The sequence below is a fragment of the Pelodiscus sinensis genome, chromosome 3, assembly GCF_052426305.1.
Source record: "Pelodiscus sinensis isolate ZL-2025 chromosome 3, ASM5242630v1, whole genome shotgun sequence".
Taxonomy (NCBI): Eukaryota; Metazoa; Chordata; order Testudines; family Trionychidae; genus Pelodiscus; species Pelodiscus sinensis.
In genome coordinates this window covers 65,038,275-65,054,548 of record NC_143054.1, presented here as the reverse complement: position 1 = coordinate 65,054,548, position 16,274 = coordinate 65,038,275, and the positions used below count along the sequence as shown (strand labels likewise).

Below are 16,274 nucleotides of genomic sequence, written 5' to 3'. Positions count from 1 at the left end.
AGCATGATGTGGGGCTACTTGGGTGCCTAAATCTAAACACAAGATTAAGTGCTGTGTTGATCCAGGGTCAAAGGAAACCACTCCTTTCTGTAAACAGAATTCAGAATTTGGATACTTGCAGGTAGAATATAACCTGAAAAAGCCAGAGCTGTGCAAGTTTTGCAGGAACCAGATGGGTTTAAGAATGAAAAAAAATCCTGGACACTTTGCAGAAGAAAAAAGAAAAGACCTTAACTTATGTAAGCAAAGTTCCTTCCTGGATTAAATATCAATTTAGATGAACATGAAACCATGGGGGAGTAGGTTTTGAATCCCATGTCCAGTGGTTATTTGGATAATTCAGTCTTGCTAACTGCGCATTTTTAAACTAGACTCTTCACTCTCAATAAAATAGCCCTTTCTGGCTCTTGATCCATCTGAATCCAATTTTTTTTTCCAGAAAGAGACTTTATTCATGTGGATAAGGTCCTTCCCTTTTCTACTGATTGAGTGGGCTGGACTTTCCAGCAGGCCTTTCAAAATTTGAAAGGCAAAAGGAACCACCACTGTCTCTCCTGACAATGTAAGCAAAAATTACCTGCAGCAGAGGAAGAAAGAAAGCTGTTGCACATAAACATTTTATGAAATCTTCTTTTTAATTTTAAACTTTTCTAAATCCAGCATACATAGTAAAAATCAAGATGGTAGTTAAGCATGTTAAAATTCAAATGACTGCCTTCCTACTTCTGCACTGCATCAGGGAATTTAACAGGGAATCTGAGAAGCAGAGAACAAAATGTAACCTACTGGAGTAAAGGGGCTTCCATTTAACTGGTTGCCTGTCCTGCTTTTTCTCTCTGTGAGAAAAAATTCCTGTGATCTGTGCAGATTGAGTGAGCCAAAGTAACAAATTAACAGAATGAAGAGAAATGATTTATTTTAGCCTATAACTTTTTGCCACTATTAAAACTTCATATTTTCCATAACCATGTTTTCTTTTGTATTCTTCTTTTATTGATAAGTATTTCTATGGCATCTGCTCTGATACTGTGCTGAGGTACAGTCTCGCAAAGGCTTATAGCTATTCATTAAACAAAAGCAAAATCTTATAACAGGTTTAGAAGCTACTCTGGACTTACCAGCAGTTGTATATACTGTATATTTTACAGAGGCAATTAACTCATTATTTTCTCTTGTATCACACTGGAAAGCTACTGGATGGGTATCCCTGTGCACCTCCAGAATAGCCGAATCATTAGGAAGAATGAGTGATTGCTATCCATATTAAAAAGAAAAGACAAAATGGATTTTTTCAAATTGCTTTGTATGGGGGAAATGCTCTATATCAAAGTCATATAGAAAACCGGTTATTCTACTCAAGCAGTTCCATACCCAGATTCCTCCCCCACTGGCAAAATCCATCACATCTAATGAAACCCCTCTCCTATTCACCAAAGGAGAATGGCAGTGTGGTTATGACCCATTGACACTTGTTCATACCCTCCAGGTTGAGAACCCAAGTTCTAAGAACACAAGAACAGCTATGGGTCAGACCCATAGTCCATCTGGCTCAGTATCCTGTCTTCTGACCGCGACCAATGCCAACAAACAGAGCAGGGCAATTATCAAGTGATCCGTCCAGTCCTCCACTCCTAGCTTCTGGCAATCAGAGACTAGAGACACTCAGAGTATGGGCCTGACCATCATGGTTATTAGCTTTACCTATCCCTCATGATTATATCTAATTCTTTTTTGACCACCATTATGTTTCTAATCTTTACAACACCCAAAGGAGTTCCACGAGGTTGACTGTGGGCTATGTGAAGAGATCTTTACTTGCATTTCATTTAAATCTGCTGCCTGTTAATTTCATTGTGACACTCCTGGTTCTCGTGTTATGTGTAGGAGTAAATAACACTTCCCTATCCACTTTCTCCACACCAGTCATGGTTATATTGACCTATAGGATATCACCTCATAGCTTCTCTTCCAAGCTGAGAAATCTCAGTCTTTTTAATCTTTGCTCATATGAAAGCTGTTCCATATCTTTAATAATCTCTATTGATTGCCCTTCTGTGTACCTTCTATGATTCTAATGTATCTTTTCTGAGATAGGGATCCAGAACTGTATGTAGTATTCAAGGTGTGGGCATGTGATACGATTTCTATAGTTGCATTATGATATTTTCTGTTTTATTGTCTATTGTCTATCCCTTTCCTAATTGTTCCTAACATTCTGGTAGCTTTTTAGACTGTTGCTGCACATTGAGCAGATGTTTTCAGAGCACTTTACACAATGACTCCCAGATCTTTTTGTTGAGTGGTAACATAACTTAGACCCTATCATTTTTATGTAATAGTTGGGTTGATGTTTTCCAATGTGTGTTACTTTGCATTTATTTATTCAAGAAAGAACAACAAAGATTACTTTCTAAAATACATTACAGAACTTATTTCTTACTTTAAATAAATGAAGGGAAATGGGAGCTCTGCAAAGTAATGGGGCACAAAAGCTCTTGTGCCATCAGACTGACAAAAAGAAAGATTTCATTTGTATTATGATAGCAAACAAACAAAAAATTAAACCAGAAGTTGGCACGAGATGACTGAAGCAGGTGGTAAACATATTGAATATATCATTCTCTTGCCCAAGGTGAAGTTCAATTGCTCACCTGGTCTGGAATTAACATTTTCCAAACATATGTAAATCGATTCTCTGGAGGTATAAAAATACATGGGATCTTCACACTAGCAAGGCTTTCAGAAATTGGTCTACCCCCTGTGGAAGAAAAATTTAATATATACATCAACACCTGTCTGAAACACATCTGTAAATACCATATATAATTTATCTAATCAAATAATGTTGATTTGAAATTGTTCTTCCAATTAAAACTATTTAAAATATCTGCACTTTGGCTTAATATTTACAACTACATATATATCGACAAAATAGAAAATAAGTGCAGAAAAATGGTACTTTAAAAGATTTAAAATCAAACACACATCAGTACTAAAGTGAGTTGTGAAATGTTACTAGATTGCTCAATAGGGTAACTGGAAAATAGAATGCAATCATTTCACTCCACTTCCACCACACTTATAAAGAATAAAGATATTTCCCTTGAATAAACACATTCACTCTACAGATCTCTATCATAGGATTCTACTTACACCCACAATCTACTGGTCCTCTGCACTCCTCTACACGTACAATGCATTTTGTTTCACTTCCAGGGCACCCATTGGTTAATATAACTTCTCGAATGCCAATACCTTTGCAAAAAAAAAAAAAAAAAAAAAAGTTTGTTTCCATTTCTTCCATCATTCTTTATTTTCTCCCTCTTTATATTAGATATTAAACTAATTTATCTACCATACATCAGGAGAAAGATATCCTCAGAACTTCTGCCAAGTCTATCCCATATTTGTGTTTAAGATTTGGTTGACAAAACTTACTTCTGCCCACTTTCAACTCCTGAAGTCCTGTAAAGCATACAGCTCCTAAGAGTCACCATGTCACAATGTATCATTCTTAATCTCCTTTTAGAATAATTCAAAATGAAATTAAATTTTATACTGTATATTCCAGATTATCCAAATAGCATGTGGGACACAGATTTTGTTTGGATAATCAAAAGGGAAGGAGCCATTCAGGCAACAGTAGTGGGGTGGTCCCCCTGGATTCAGAGGGCTCATCTAACTTCTTCTCTTTGCAGGCTTGGCTGGGGTCTCTGCTCTTTCCCACCAGGACTACTGCCTCCCCACCACACCCATTTAACACCTTGCACCTGCACGGACTGAGTATCACTGGGCCTGCAACAGCATAGGGACCCCTTTCTGCAGTATTGCTGTCAGAGCCCTACTCCCTCCCTCCCACTGGTTTCAGTGGATGCTCTGTGCTGCCTCAGGAGTCATTCAGCAACAGAGTGGCCTTCCCTGTAGAAAGGCGTTAGTCCTACTAAACCTCTTAATAGTCCTGGCTTAGGCTTCTGCTCTATGGGTATGTCTACACTACCCCGCTAGTTCGAACTAGCGGGGTAATGTATGCATACCGCACTTGCTAATGAAGCCCGGGATTTGAATTTCCCGGGCTTCATTAGCATAAGCGGGGAGCCGCCATTTTTAAATCCCCGCTGCTTCGAACCCCGTGTAGCGCGGCTACACGGGGCTCGAACTAGGTAGTTCGGACTAGGGTTCCTATTCCGAACTACCGGTACACCTCGTTTCACGAGGAGTACCGGTAGTTCGGAATAGGACCCTAGTCCGAACTACCTAGTTCGAGCCCCGTGTAGCCGCGCTACACGGGGTTCGAAGCAGCGGGGATTTAAAAATGGCGGCTCCCCGCTTATGCTAATGAAGCCCGGGAAATTCAAATCCCGGGCTTCATTAGCAAGTGCGGTATGCATACATTACCCCGCTAGTTCGAACTAGCGGGGTAGTGTAGACATACCCTATTATATGAACCTCCACATCACTGAACCTTTTTGTTGTCCCTCACATAAGATACACACTACAGAGGGCATGTATTTCCTGTATCTCATGCTGGGAAAAGGATGGGATTCAGATAATGCTGAGGTTTGGGCAATAGGGTTTTGGATAAACAGAAGTATATTGTATATTGCTAAGAAAACAAAAACAGTGAATCAAACATCAAAGCTGACATGAACATGGCCTTTCAGTGCCCAATTTAGCTAATACTGGGAGCATGGCAGACATAGCCTGTCCACTCTGACCCTGACCCTCACTGTACTATGCACCCTCACTCCCACTGTTCGCAACAGAGACTGAATGTGCTGTGCTCCTCACAGGACAGGATCCTCCCAGAGGAAGGAGAGCCTTGAATCGCTTAACAGTAACCAGTATTGGGTGACTATTGACAGGCTCTGAAGTGAATCCCATTCAGACCTCCTCATGGTGACCCTCAGAACTCCACCTAAGACACGAAGGATTCTACTGAAGATAGGGAGGGGAAGTGGGTAATTATAAATATTGAAGGCTGAGAGAAATGTCTGTATAAAATTCAATTAAATCAAACATCAGTATTTCAATGGGAACACTGCCTCATTTTAACCATTGCAAATTCAAAATAAATGGTATATTTACTTTTGCCAAACAATGTGTACACAGTTCCCTGAAATGACATAGGGAGTGGGGGTGGAGGGAATAGTATGTTTAGGCCCAGTAAACACTGAAAAAATTACCATTATTCTAGCAGCATGTTGTTTTCTAAACTGCAGAGGTATGGGGAAAGAGGAGTTAAAACCCTCCCACAGTTTGATAAATGGGAAATTGATTTGAATGCTGAATTAACCCCACTGATGTGAATAGTAATTTGTTGTGATGTATCTGCCTCCTTTAAATGTGTATGATACACACTGATAGAATTTAGAATATTTCACAGATGACATATAGATCATGAAACAATACTTCAGTTGACAGAGAGAGACAACAATACTTACTGAAACTGTCACAAAACAGGGATCATTCTCCACTGCTGAGAACATCTCATCTCAAGGATGCAGAGATAGAGGTATAAATGACAATGAACTGACACTTTTATTAAAGACATTCCTCTAACTTTAGAGCTGTATGTCTGGGGGTGGAGGGGAAACGGGGGTGAGCCGAAAACCTATGAACATCAAATTGGCTTGTTTGAAAAAATCTGGATGCTAACACATTTAGTAAGAAAGAACATGCCTGTTTTAACTACCTGAATATTAAAACTGTGGCACCCTATCAAACACAAAAAGTTGACAAAAGAACCCCATCCTGATACCTGCAAGTAGTTTCAGTACTCCGTGGCCCCTCCTCTTTAGCCAAAAACTAATTTTCCCAAAAAATAATTTCCCTTTTCCCCTCCCTATTAGCAGCTGCCAACTCTGCAGAAGTTAATCTACTTCAGTGGTGGGAAACTTGCAGCCTGTGAGTCACAAGTGGCTCACAGAGGTTCCTCCTTCAGCCCACAGACCCCTTGCTACCCTCTTCCCCCATACATCTGTCACACGCTTGGGTGCTCGGAAACCCATACTTTCTGCACCTCTTCCCATCTTCCCAACACTTTCAGAGAAGCAGCAAATCACCTGATTTATACTCCATCCCTGCTCCTTCCCGTCCACCTTAGAGCTGGAATGCTGTGATTCAGCTGTTTGCAGGGTTCCAACTCTGGAAGGGAGGGGGAGGAGTAGGGATGTAGCAGGAATCAGATGAGCCACATGGTCCAAAAATGCTGGGAAGGAGAGGGAGAAGCAGGTAAGTATGGGGCTTCCATGCCCCAGTGCACAAGAGGCATGTGGGGGTGGGGGAGCAGACATGGGGACCACGGGGCCTCAAGTGGAAACCCAGTTCATGGTTGCTCATCCCTGATCTGCTGCAATACTCATCAGATTAAATCTTATTTTAAAAAGTTATTCAAATTAACTCAGACAGAAATATGGTCATGTTGAATTAGAAAGATTTACCAAGATCCATATTTCTAAATGCAAGTTAATAAGATATCTGGGGGAAAAATACAAAAAGTAAATATTAGTGGGAAGGAAAAAAAGAAAGAGTGGTAATAGTAGACAAAATAAATCAGACACACTTATTGAGACATAGCAGCAAACAAGACTAATGCAAAATTGAGCAAAATATTAACGAGCATCATTATCATGAGGAAATAAGTTTTTATGATTAGAGTTGTTGAATTCTGGGCACAACATTACTAGAAAGATATTAAGAAACTGGAGGCAGTTAAAACAACAACAAAAATTACGGAGGGATGCAGGGATTAATTTATAAGTAAAGATTAAGAGAGTTAAAACTGTATAATTTGGCTGTATGGTCTGAAGAGTACAGGCAGTCCCCGGGTTATGTACAAGATAGGGACTATAGGTTTGTTCTTAAGTTGAATTTGTATGTAAGTCGGAACTGGCTCCAGATTCAGCCGCTGCTGAAACTGATCAGTGGCTGACTACAGGAAGCCATAGGCAGAGTTGCTCTGCCCCCGGCTTCCTGGAATCAGCCGCTGATCAGTTTCAACAGCGGCTGAATCTGGACTCCTTGGACAGAACAGCTGGGGCACTGCCGGGTAGGTCCCCGCAGGACCAACCTGGCAGCACCCCAGCTGCTCTATCCCAGGCGTCCCGCAACAAAAACCTGGTCTGCTGGGGGGGGGGGGCGCACTAGCTGCGCCCCCTCCCCCTCCAGCAGACCAGGGAGACCCGAGTAAAGCCACGGAGGCGCAAAGGTCCCGCCGCCTCTGCGGCTTTGCTCCTGTCTCCCTGCTGTGCTGGGGGAGTCCCCCCCAGTACAGCAGGGAGACCCGAGCAAAGCCACACAAGCGGCGGGGTCCCCCGCCTCTGCGTCTTTGCTCCGGGGCAAAGGAGCAAAGCCGCACGGGCAGCGGGGTCCTGCCGCCTGTGCGGCTTTGCTCGGGTCTCCCTGATGTGCTGGGGGGGACTTCCCCCCAGCACAGCAGGGAGACAGGAGCAAAGCCGCAGAGGCGGGGGACCCCGCCACCTGTGCGGCTTTGCTGTGGGGCAAAGGAGCAAAGCCACACGGGCAGCGGGGTCCCACCGCCTGTGCAGCTTTGCTCGGGTGTTCCTGCTGTGCTGGGGAGTCCCCCCCAGCACACCAGGGAGACCTGGAGCAGCTTTTCTCGCCCCGGAGGACGCGGTGTCGGGACCGCTGCGCTCTGGGCGGTCCCGCTGCCCGTGAGCTCTGGGGCGAGAAAAGCCCCGTTCGTAAGTGCGGATCTGACATAAGTCGGATCTGCGTAAGTCGGGGACTGCCTGTATACCTTTCAACATGCCAACACTCAACTATTGAATATAATGTGTGTCCAAGACCCAAAACAAGGGAAACAAAATAATATCCAAATTCAAAATGATGAGATTTGGTTTCCAGTGTAAATAATACTTAAGTGCAACCTTTAACTGATGATTATTTATTTAAGATGTAAATAACTGACATCAACAAAAGTGAAGGGATATCACATTTGTTGGGAACACAGATAACTCTGGGACTAAATTGAGTTAAGTTTCTCAAAAGAAAGGACATTTGGGAGGTCCACTGAAAAGGCTGGCCATGATAACAGTCTCTAAATAATGTAAGACTGCAAGCATGAAAGAAAATGAGGTTATTTAAGGTGATTTATAATGGGAGGAAGTGAGGTGTATAACCAGCAGTAAATGATGGAATTGAGAAAACGAAAAATTAAACTGAATAGCAGAAAAAAGGCTTTTTGATAGCAAGATGTATTATCTTATGGAATAGTTTCCCAAGGAGAACTGTGGAAGCCCCATCATTTGTGACATTCACAACTAGTCAGGAAAAAAATACTACAGATATGCTGGAGAACAGTTAATAGATTAGAAAGTTAGTGGTTCCCCTCCTCCTTTCTTCTTTCCAGGTAGTATGATACTATACGAAACAGATTCTGTTCAGCAGAAATTCAATGATATTTTTGAGTCTTCTGCTAAATGTTTTTTTTTTCTAAAAGCCATACCATCCCTGCTCCGATCACCACCGTAAAACCACACATGTCTTCTTTGCAATATGTCCAGACTGGTGAAACAAAAATTCTGAGAGTCTCTATTGAATTTTTATCTTATCTTTCTCCAGGATACCTCTTTCCATTACATAGTTTATAAATTATATAAATGTGGAATACAGAATAGACTACTGCAGATGAGCAATTTTTTGATAGAGCTGGCAATACTACATGTGGGAAGACATCTGTGAGATGCATCAGAAGATCTTTCATCTTCTGATGCATCTCACAGATGTTCACAAATAGAGAAAATTGTTACTTTGGTGAAGGCAGCTCATGTGCCAATAAATGTAGGGAACTAGTTTTAAAATAGGAGCTTGCAGGCTGTGAAATTAATAAAACAACAGATCTGACCTAAACTTCTAATGACAATCAGCTTGATTGTTTTTGTTAATTATAGTTATTGGAAATTGAAATCAATGAGAGGTGAGGGAGAGCAACAAAATTACACCTGCTAAATTGCTACAGTTAGCACTTTTTCCCCCAAAACAAATTAGAATCTGCTTTATTCATCTGCTTTGCTACTTACCACATGTAACTGTGCATACTCCAAATTCTACTTCCTTGGATACTGTAGCATTCAAACCTAAACACAAAGTCTGAAGTTACATTTCTAATACAATGAATGAAACCTGCTTGCAGGTCATCTAGATAGCATGGGAGGAAGGAATAATGCCCAGTTACCAAGAAATTCACTTACTGAAGTCTTCTCTGGTCTTTTTCAGAAAACCAAGTGTAAATAACTAATATTTAAATCTTAATCGGATTTTTGAGAAAAGATTATGAATTTTCCTTATAAGTCAACCCATTACGTTAAATTGGCCTACTGAATACCCTGAGAGATACAAAAGTATCTGTGCACAATATAGGTCTTCCCTTAAAAGAGGTAAGCAAAATTCTCTATAAAGAATATTTCAATCAGCCCATTTCCTATTTCTTTCTGGCAAATGTAAGCCTTCCCACATGATTTTTTCCCGTTACATGTTAAGGTCAGCTTTAGACAGCTATCACAAGCCATGAATCAACCAGGTACAGTCTTTTAATTAACTATTGTGGTTTTAACCACTGATTTGGCTTTCCATTTTTCTAGTACTTCTGAGGCTAGGAAATGAGTTTTGCAAAATATGTAGAAAGAAAAGGTTTGTATCGCCATCTGGGATTAAAAAATGAATGGTATATTTTATTAATATTAGCATGCAAGTTGAATGTTTATAAGGATGCTAAGATAAAGTTACTGCTCGATAGAGGACTTAAACAACTTTATGCAGTGCCTTTGAAAACAATTCATTAAATAAGCAATAATTCTTTAATCTTTTAAAATATAAAGAAACAAACAAAGAAGATTTATTATGGTTGTTTTTATAAGTCTACATAATCAATCTGTCCTACTCCCAATATGTTGTAATGATAATAAATACCTATAAATACAAAGTTTACTTTTTTCTATTCCACATTTTTTTGTTTTGGAATCTCTTCTACACCAAATGCTATGTTAATTCATCAATGCAAGTTTATATTTCTCTTCTTTTAAGCTTTACATAAAATTTCTGTGGTTGAAAAATGCATGGGTCTTTCACACTAGCAGTCAGTGATGCACAAAAATTAAACAGCCTTCCTTAAGGGATTAATCCTACAGTGGTAACAGACACATTCATATAGAGATGAATTGATATAAAACCCTTGTAACCTCTTTTCCAACATTATTCATAAAACTTCATAATTCCTATGATATTCCTAACAAGATTTTTTATTTATTTCAATATATAAACTGTGTTCATCAGAACACTCTTAGCACATGTACAATATTTAAAGAATACTTTCACAATTGAGTTTGTTATTATTAACTCTCTTAAATCAGAAAGAGAGGTATTAAAAAAAGATTCTATCAGTATCATCTCATGCAAAATCATGTGAAAAAGGAAAGATCATAGAGCTGGAAGAGACCTCAGGAGGTCATCAAGTCCAACCCCCTACCCAAAGCAGGACCAATCCCAACTACATCACCCCAACCAGGGCTTTGTCAAGCCAAGACTTAATATAACTTAATACATCATGCTATCAGTTCCCCTCCCCCCATTTAAATCTGTGGGATGTTAGCTAAAGAGTTTTAGCTAATCTCAACCAGCACAACATAACAAAGACAAAGGAGATTTGCAAGGTCCCATCTATAATACAAATATAAAGGTGTTTAAATGTGGCTATAATATATAATAACTCATATTATAATATGGCTTATTCTCGTTTATAGGGACAGAAAAAAAACATGTTAGAAAACTGAAAGGCAGATCCTCAGCTAATGTAGATTGTCATAGTTCTATTGATTTCAATGGAGCCATGATAATAAACACTAGTTGAAGATCTGCTACAAGGGGTACGTCTACACAGAGATAAAAGAATCATGGAACGTCATGGCTGACTAGGTCAACTAACTCAGGATTACAGGGTTCAGACTGCAGGACTAAAAATTGCTGTGTAGATGTTTCTGCTCATACTGGAGTCCAAGCTTTGGGCCCCTCCACCCTCACCCAGAATGTAAGCCTGAATCAGCTAACGGGGACTATCTGTGAAGTTTTTTTACCCCAGATATCTACCTCAGAGGCTACCTATTATAGTAATCCAGTCTAGAGGTGACCAGATCTGTCAACTGTGGCAAGGTGTGGTCACATCTAAAAGGAGAGATTGCACTCTCCCACCCAAATACAAATGAAAAAATTGATTTTTTTTCATTGCGACTGTAACCCACACACCTAGAGTGGTTCACTGACCCATGTAGTGGCACTTAGTGAGAGATTAGAACAAGAGATGAGAGCCAGCTGGCTTTATAGCTCAAGCTGTAGAGGCTCCTACACTAAGCTCCAGAGAGCCCAGACTCAAATCTGCTTAGTGGCAGTTACACTACTACATGCTTTAAGAGCAGCCAGGCACCCCAGAGATTACTAGCCAAAGGTGAGCAGCCTAACTACACAAAGCAAACAAACTTCTGCTAATTATGGGGCAGATATCAATTATGCTATACTCTCAGGAGACTTCCCATGAGCCAGTAACATTACAAAACATATTATGACTCACAAACTTAACCAAACTAAGCAGTCATGACATAAGAGGGAAGGTCCTCTCATGAATCAGTGACAGATTCAATGATAGGAAACAAAAGGTAGGAATAAATTGTCACTTTTCACAATGGAAAAAGGTAAACAGTGGGTTCCCTCAAGGATCTGTTCTGAGACCAATACTATTCAGTATAATTACAAAAGATCTGGAAAAGACAGTGAACAGAAACATGGCAAAATTAGCAATTTACTCAATTTACAAAATTGATCAAGATAGTTAAGTCCAAAGCTGATTGCAAAGAGTTACAACGGAATCTCACTAAAGTGGGGGACTGCAAGAAAATGGCAGATGAAATTCAATGCTAATAAAACCAAAGTAATGCGCATTGGGAAAAAAAATCACAACTAGTGATGCAAAATGATGGTATTGAAATTAACTGTTACCACTTAGGAAAGATCTTGGGAGTCATTGTGGACAGTTTTCTGAAAACATCTGCTGAATGTGCAGAAACAGTCAAACAAGCTAACAGAATGTTAGGAACCATTAGAAAATGAATAGATAATAAACCAGAAAGTGCCATAATGCCACTACAGAAATCCATGATACACCCACATATTGAATATTGCGTGCAGTTCTGGTCACCCAATCTTAAAAAAGATAAGTCAAAATTAAAAAAGGTACACAGAGGGGCAACAAAAAGGATTAGGGGGACTGTTTAGTTCAGAAAAGAGATGGCTATGGAAGGACAGGATAGAGCTCTATAAAATCATGAATGGCATGGAGAAAGTGAATAGGAAAGAGTTATTTACACTTTCAAATAATACAGGAACTAGGGGGTATTCAATGGAATAAGCAGAAGGTTTAAATAAAAATAGGAAGTACATCTTCATACAACAACAACACACAGTCAACCTGTGGAACTTGTTGCTATGGGGCATCGTGAAGGCCAAAACTATAACTGCATTCAAAAAAGAATAAGATATGTTCATTAAGGATATGGTCATCAACAGCTATTAGTGAAGATGGTCAGAGATATAATCCTATGCACCTGGCATCCCTAAACCTTCAACAGCCAGAAGTTTAGACAGGATGATTGGAGATGGATTACTCATAATTGTCCTGTTCTGTTCATTCCCTCTGCAGCAACTGGCACTGGCCACTGTCTCAAGACAGGATACTGAGCTAAATGGGTCATTGGTCTGATTTGATATGGTCACTCTTATATTTTTAAGCTTACAATAGAGATGAATAACCCTAACTCAAAAAAGGGATTTTTTAAAAAAAATTCAAATACTATTCCATCTAAACTTTTAAATATATTTAAACACTGAAAATTGATTGACTGTAAATTACCATGCCAATCAAAAATAATTGACAATGGACTCAATCCTGTTGTCAGTGAGGTCAATTTTAAAAAAGTAAAGAAAAACAACAACAACAACAAAAACCTTTAAAGGGAACAGGGTGAAACCTAATGATATAATACTGAATCTATCACTGTAATGATACATTTTCACCTTTTCTTTACTTGCATTTCCTCCCTAGATTTTTTTTAAACTAATCTACAAATTGAGAAATCTCCCCAGAAAAAAATATATAATTACAGTCCTAAGGCTGCAATTAGTAGAAGCAAAACAAAGATATCTCGGGTTCTTCTCTACATTTGGAATCCTTGTAAAATTATGCAGAGCAGAAATCTTTTCCTTTATTCTTTCTTTTCATTACAAGTCACATCGCTGGATGCACACAGTACATTTTGATAAACACTTAAAAATCCTATTTGAGAATGTCAATAGGAGTTGTTGCAAGTCATGCCTGTGAAGTGAACTAATAGAGAAAGTCACTCACTCATGTTTTAAATGTTTTACTCTTATTGTGGCTTATTAGCAATATTTTCCACAATGCTACATGAAGCCTGAGTGTCCAGAGGATAAACTTAACACTTTCATTCCTAGTTCCAGCACTGCTGAAACTCAGGTTTTGTAGTCAAAGCAGCTGGCTTCATTGATCCCTCCCTCATAGGCAATTTCTGTAATGACACTGATAGCGGTCACATCAGAGCAGAGAAATGTGATAAACACAGCATGAAAAATGATGCTGTAGGGAAAAAATAAGATAAACCTATCTGGACAAGGAGACAGATAAAATTATGGAAAAGGGAAAGATCATTTTCAGATGGCAGAGGAAAGGAATATAATTCATTATGTAGCTGGCCTTGTGCCTAACCAGGCATTAGGTGTGAACTTGAGTAGCTCATTGCTCAGTGAACTAACAGAGAAGGGAGTTTACATGTAATCAACAAATTCCTTTAGCCCCCAATGTTCAGCTACATGAATCACAAGTAAATCTGGAATTTTTATAATTTCCTTTATTCCCCCTTTAGAAGGGCCCCTTAAAACCTGTGTGACTTGATAAACTATGAATGAACAAGGGTGTCTTCCCACTGTTGGCATAGAATATGAACTACTCTCCTATTGTCCATGCACCAAGGGAGTCAGGCTTCTTTCTGGTGAAGGTAAAAAGGACCAGGGACCTTTCTGCACTTCCCCACTATTTGCATACTCAAGGAAATCCTGCTTGCCCTCAGCACCCAGGGAGTATCCCTGCTGCATGGCACGCAGTAGACACCCCCTCACCCTCTCTAGCACCCCTGCCAAAGTCCCTCATCCTGCCCAGCACCCCAGAGCCACCCCCTTAGCTGGCACTCCCTGACCATCCTGGCACCTCACACAGATACCCCCTCACTTGGCCAGGCACCCCACAGACACCCTCTTCATGCTGCTTGGCATCCCTGACCCAACTTAGCAGCCCATCAACACCCTTGAGATCCTCTCAACCTGCCTGGCACCCCCCACACTCTGCCTGACACCCCCTGACCCATCCTGGCATCCCCCCCCAAACACCCTCTCACCTGCCTGCCACACCACAGACAAGCCCGGACCATGCTGGCACCCCACAGACACCCTCTCACCCTGCCTGGCAGCCCTCAGACGCCCTCTCACCCTGCAGGGACCCCTCGGCCCGGCCCCTTCCCTCACCCGGCTCTAAGAGCTGCACCAGCGGCTCCACCACGACTTGCTCCAGGGCAACGCCGCTGTCGTTCTTGGCGCTCACGGGCTGCTGGGCCAGCAGGCTCAGGAGCAGCGCCAGGCGCAGGGCGAGGCAACCCGCGTCCCCGGCCGCCCGCCGCCCCATCCTCCGCCGCACCCCGAGTGGCCGAATCCTGAGCAGAGCGCCGAGCCGCCCCGCTGGAACCCGCCGCCGCAGCCCGGCAACCCCTGAGGCGTCACAAAGGGGCGGCCCAGCAGCGTTCGGAGCGGCCGCCAACCCCTGCCGGGCGGGCGGGGGCGGGGGGGGGGAGAGAGGGGGCTGCTTCTGCATGGTAGCGCCTGGACATCCCCTCACTGCGTGCCCCCCCCCGCCCTCTTTTCACCTTCATGTCCTCAGCCCCCTTCCTCCCGTCCGCTCACAAACTCCCCTCCCCCCTTCTCAACCTGGCATCCTAAAAACACCCCCACTCTGTCCCGCTCCCTCCCCCAGCCTCCTTCTCTGCCTCCTTTCCATTGCCTCTGCCCACAGACATCCCCCTTTCCTGCTTCCCAGGAAGCTGATAGGCACTTCTACTTTCTGCCTTTGAAATGTACAAGAGCCCCGGCAAGTGCTCTTGTGCATTTCAAAGTAGAAAGGACACTTTGAAATGCCAGGTGGAGCCTGGAATCAGCTGAGGACTCCCCAGCTGACCCCAGGCTCCATGCAGGCACTTTCCACTTTGCAATGCACATGAGCCCCCACTGAGCACTCTTGTACATTTCAAAGCTAGTATGTCTCAGGGAGCCTGCTCCACCCAGCAGTTCAAAGCTGCTTCCCAGCTGACCCAGGCTCCATATGGCACTGCCCTGTGGCAGCATTTCAAAGGGCGGGTGCCACAAGGATCCCAGGATCAGCTGTGCAGGACTGCCCATTTGAAACATCACCCTGGTGTTTCAAAGTGGCAGCACTGCAAGGAGCCTGAGACTCTGGGTTCTGTTTGGGGTTCTGCCACTTTGAAGTACCCCCCTTAACATCGACTAGTCTTCTTGTCCTTAACATCGACTCGTCTTCTTGTCCTTAACATCCCTACTCATGACACATTGTAACAGGGCATGGCTCACTACGTGGGCGCCTCCTGCTGGACACTCTGGGAATTAGGTATTTATTGTTGGAATGCCCCCTTCTGGCTGCTGTCTCACCCACTGTTATTTGTTCTTCTCCTTCATTCTATGTCAGGGCTCATGTCCCCTCGGGCTACGTCTAGACTATCATGATTTTCCGGAAATGCTTTTAACGAAAAAGATTTCCGTTAAAAGCATTTTTGGAAAAGAGCGTCTAGATTGGCATGGACGCTTTTCTGCAAAAGCACTTTTTGCGGAAAAGCATCCATGGCCAATCTAGACGTGCTTTTGCGCAAAAAAGCCCCGATCACCATTTTCGCGATTGGGGCTTTTTTGCGCAAAACAAATCTGAGCTGTCTACACTGGCCCTTTTGCGCAAAAGGGACTTTTGCCCGAACGGGAGCAGCATAGTATTTCCGCAAAAAGCACTGATTTTTTACAGTAGGAAGTCAGTGCTTTTGTGGAAATTCAAGCAGCCAGTGTAGATAGCTGGCAAGTTTTTCCGGAAAAGCGGCTGATTTTCCGGAAAAACTAGCCAGTCTAGACACAGCCTCAGACTG

At 42.0% G+C, this 16,274-nt stretch overlaps 1 protein-coding gene across 1 annotated transcript in view; it reads right to left on the bottom strand.

Annotated features, from left to right (window-relative positions):
* Window positions 1–14,836, bottom strand: part of SPACA1 (sperm acrosome associated 1) — a 30,083-nt gene extending 15,247 nt beyond the window's left edge. The window contains exons 1-5 of the mRNA XM_025189773.3: window positions 14,602–14,836; window positions 9,042–9,098; window positions 3,154–3,255; window positions 2,652–2,758; window positions 1,119–1,254 (exon numbers count right to left, since the gene is read on the bottom strand). Of these exons, the coding sequence (XP_025045558.3) occupies window positions 1,119–1,254; window positions 2,652–2,758; window positions 3,154–3,255; window positions 9,042–9,098; window positions 14,602–14,758 (559 nt within the window). The 5' untranslated portion in view covers window positions 14,759–14,836. The remainder of the gene's footprint in view (window positions 1–1,118; window positions 1,255–2,651; window positions 2,759–3,153; window positions 3,256–9,041; window positions 9,099–14,601) is intronic.
* Between the last annotated feature and the right edge of the window lie 1,438 nt (window positions 14,837–16,274).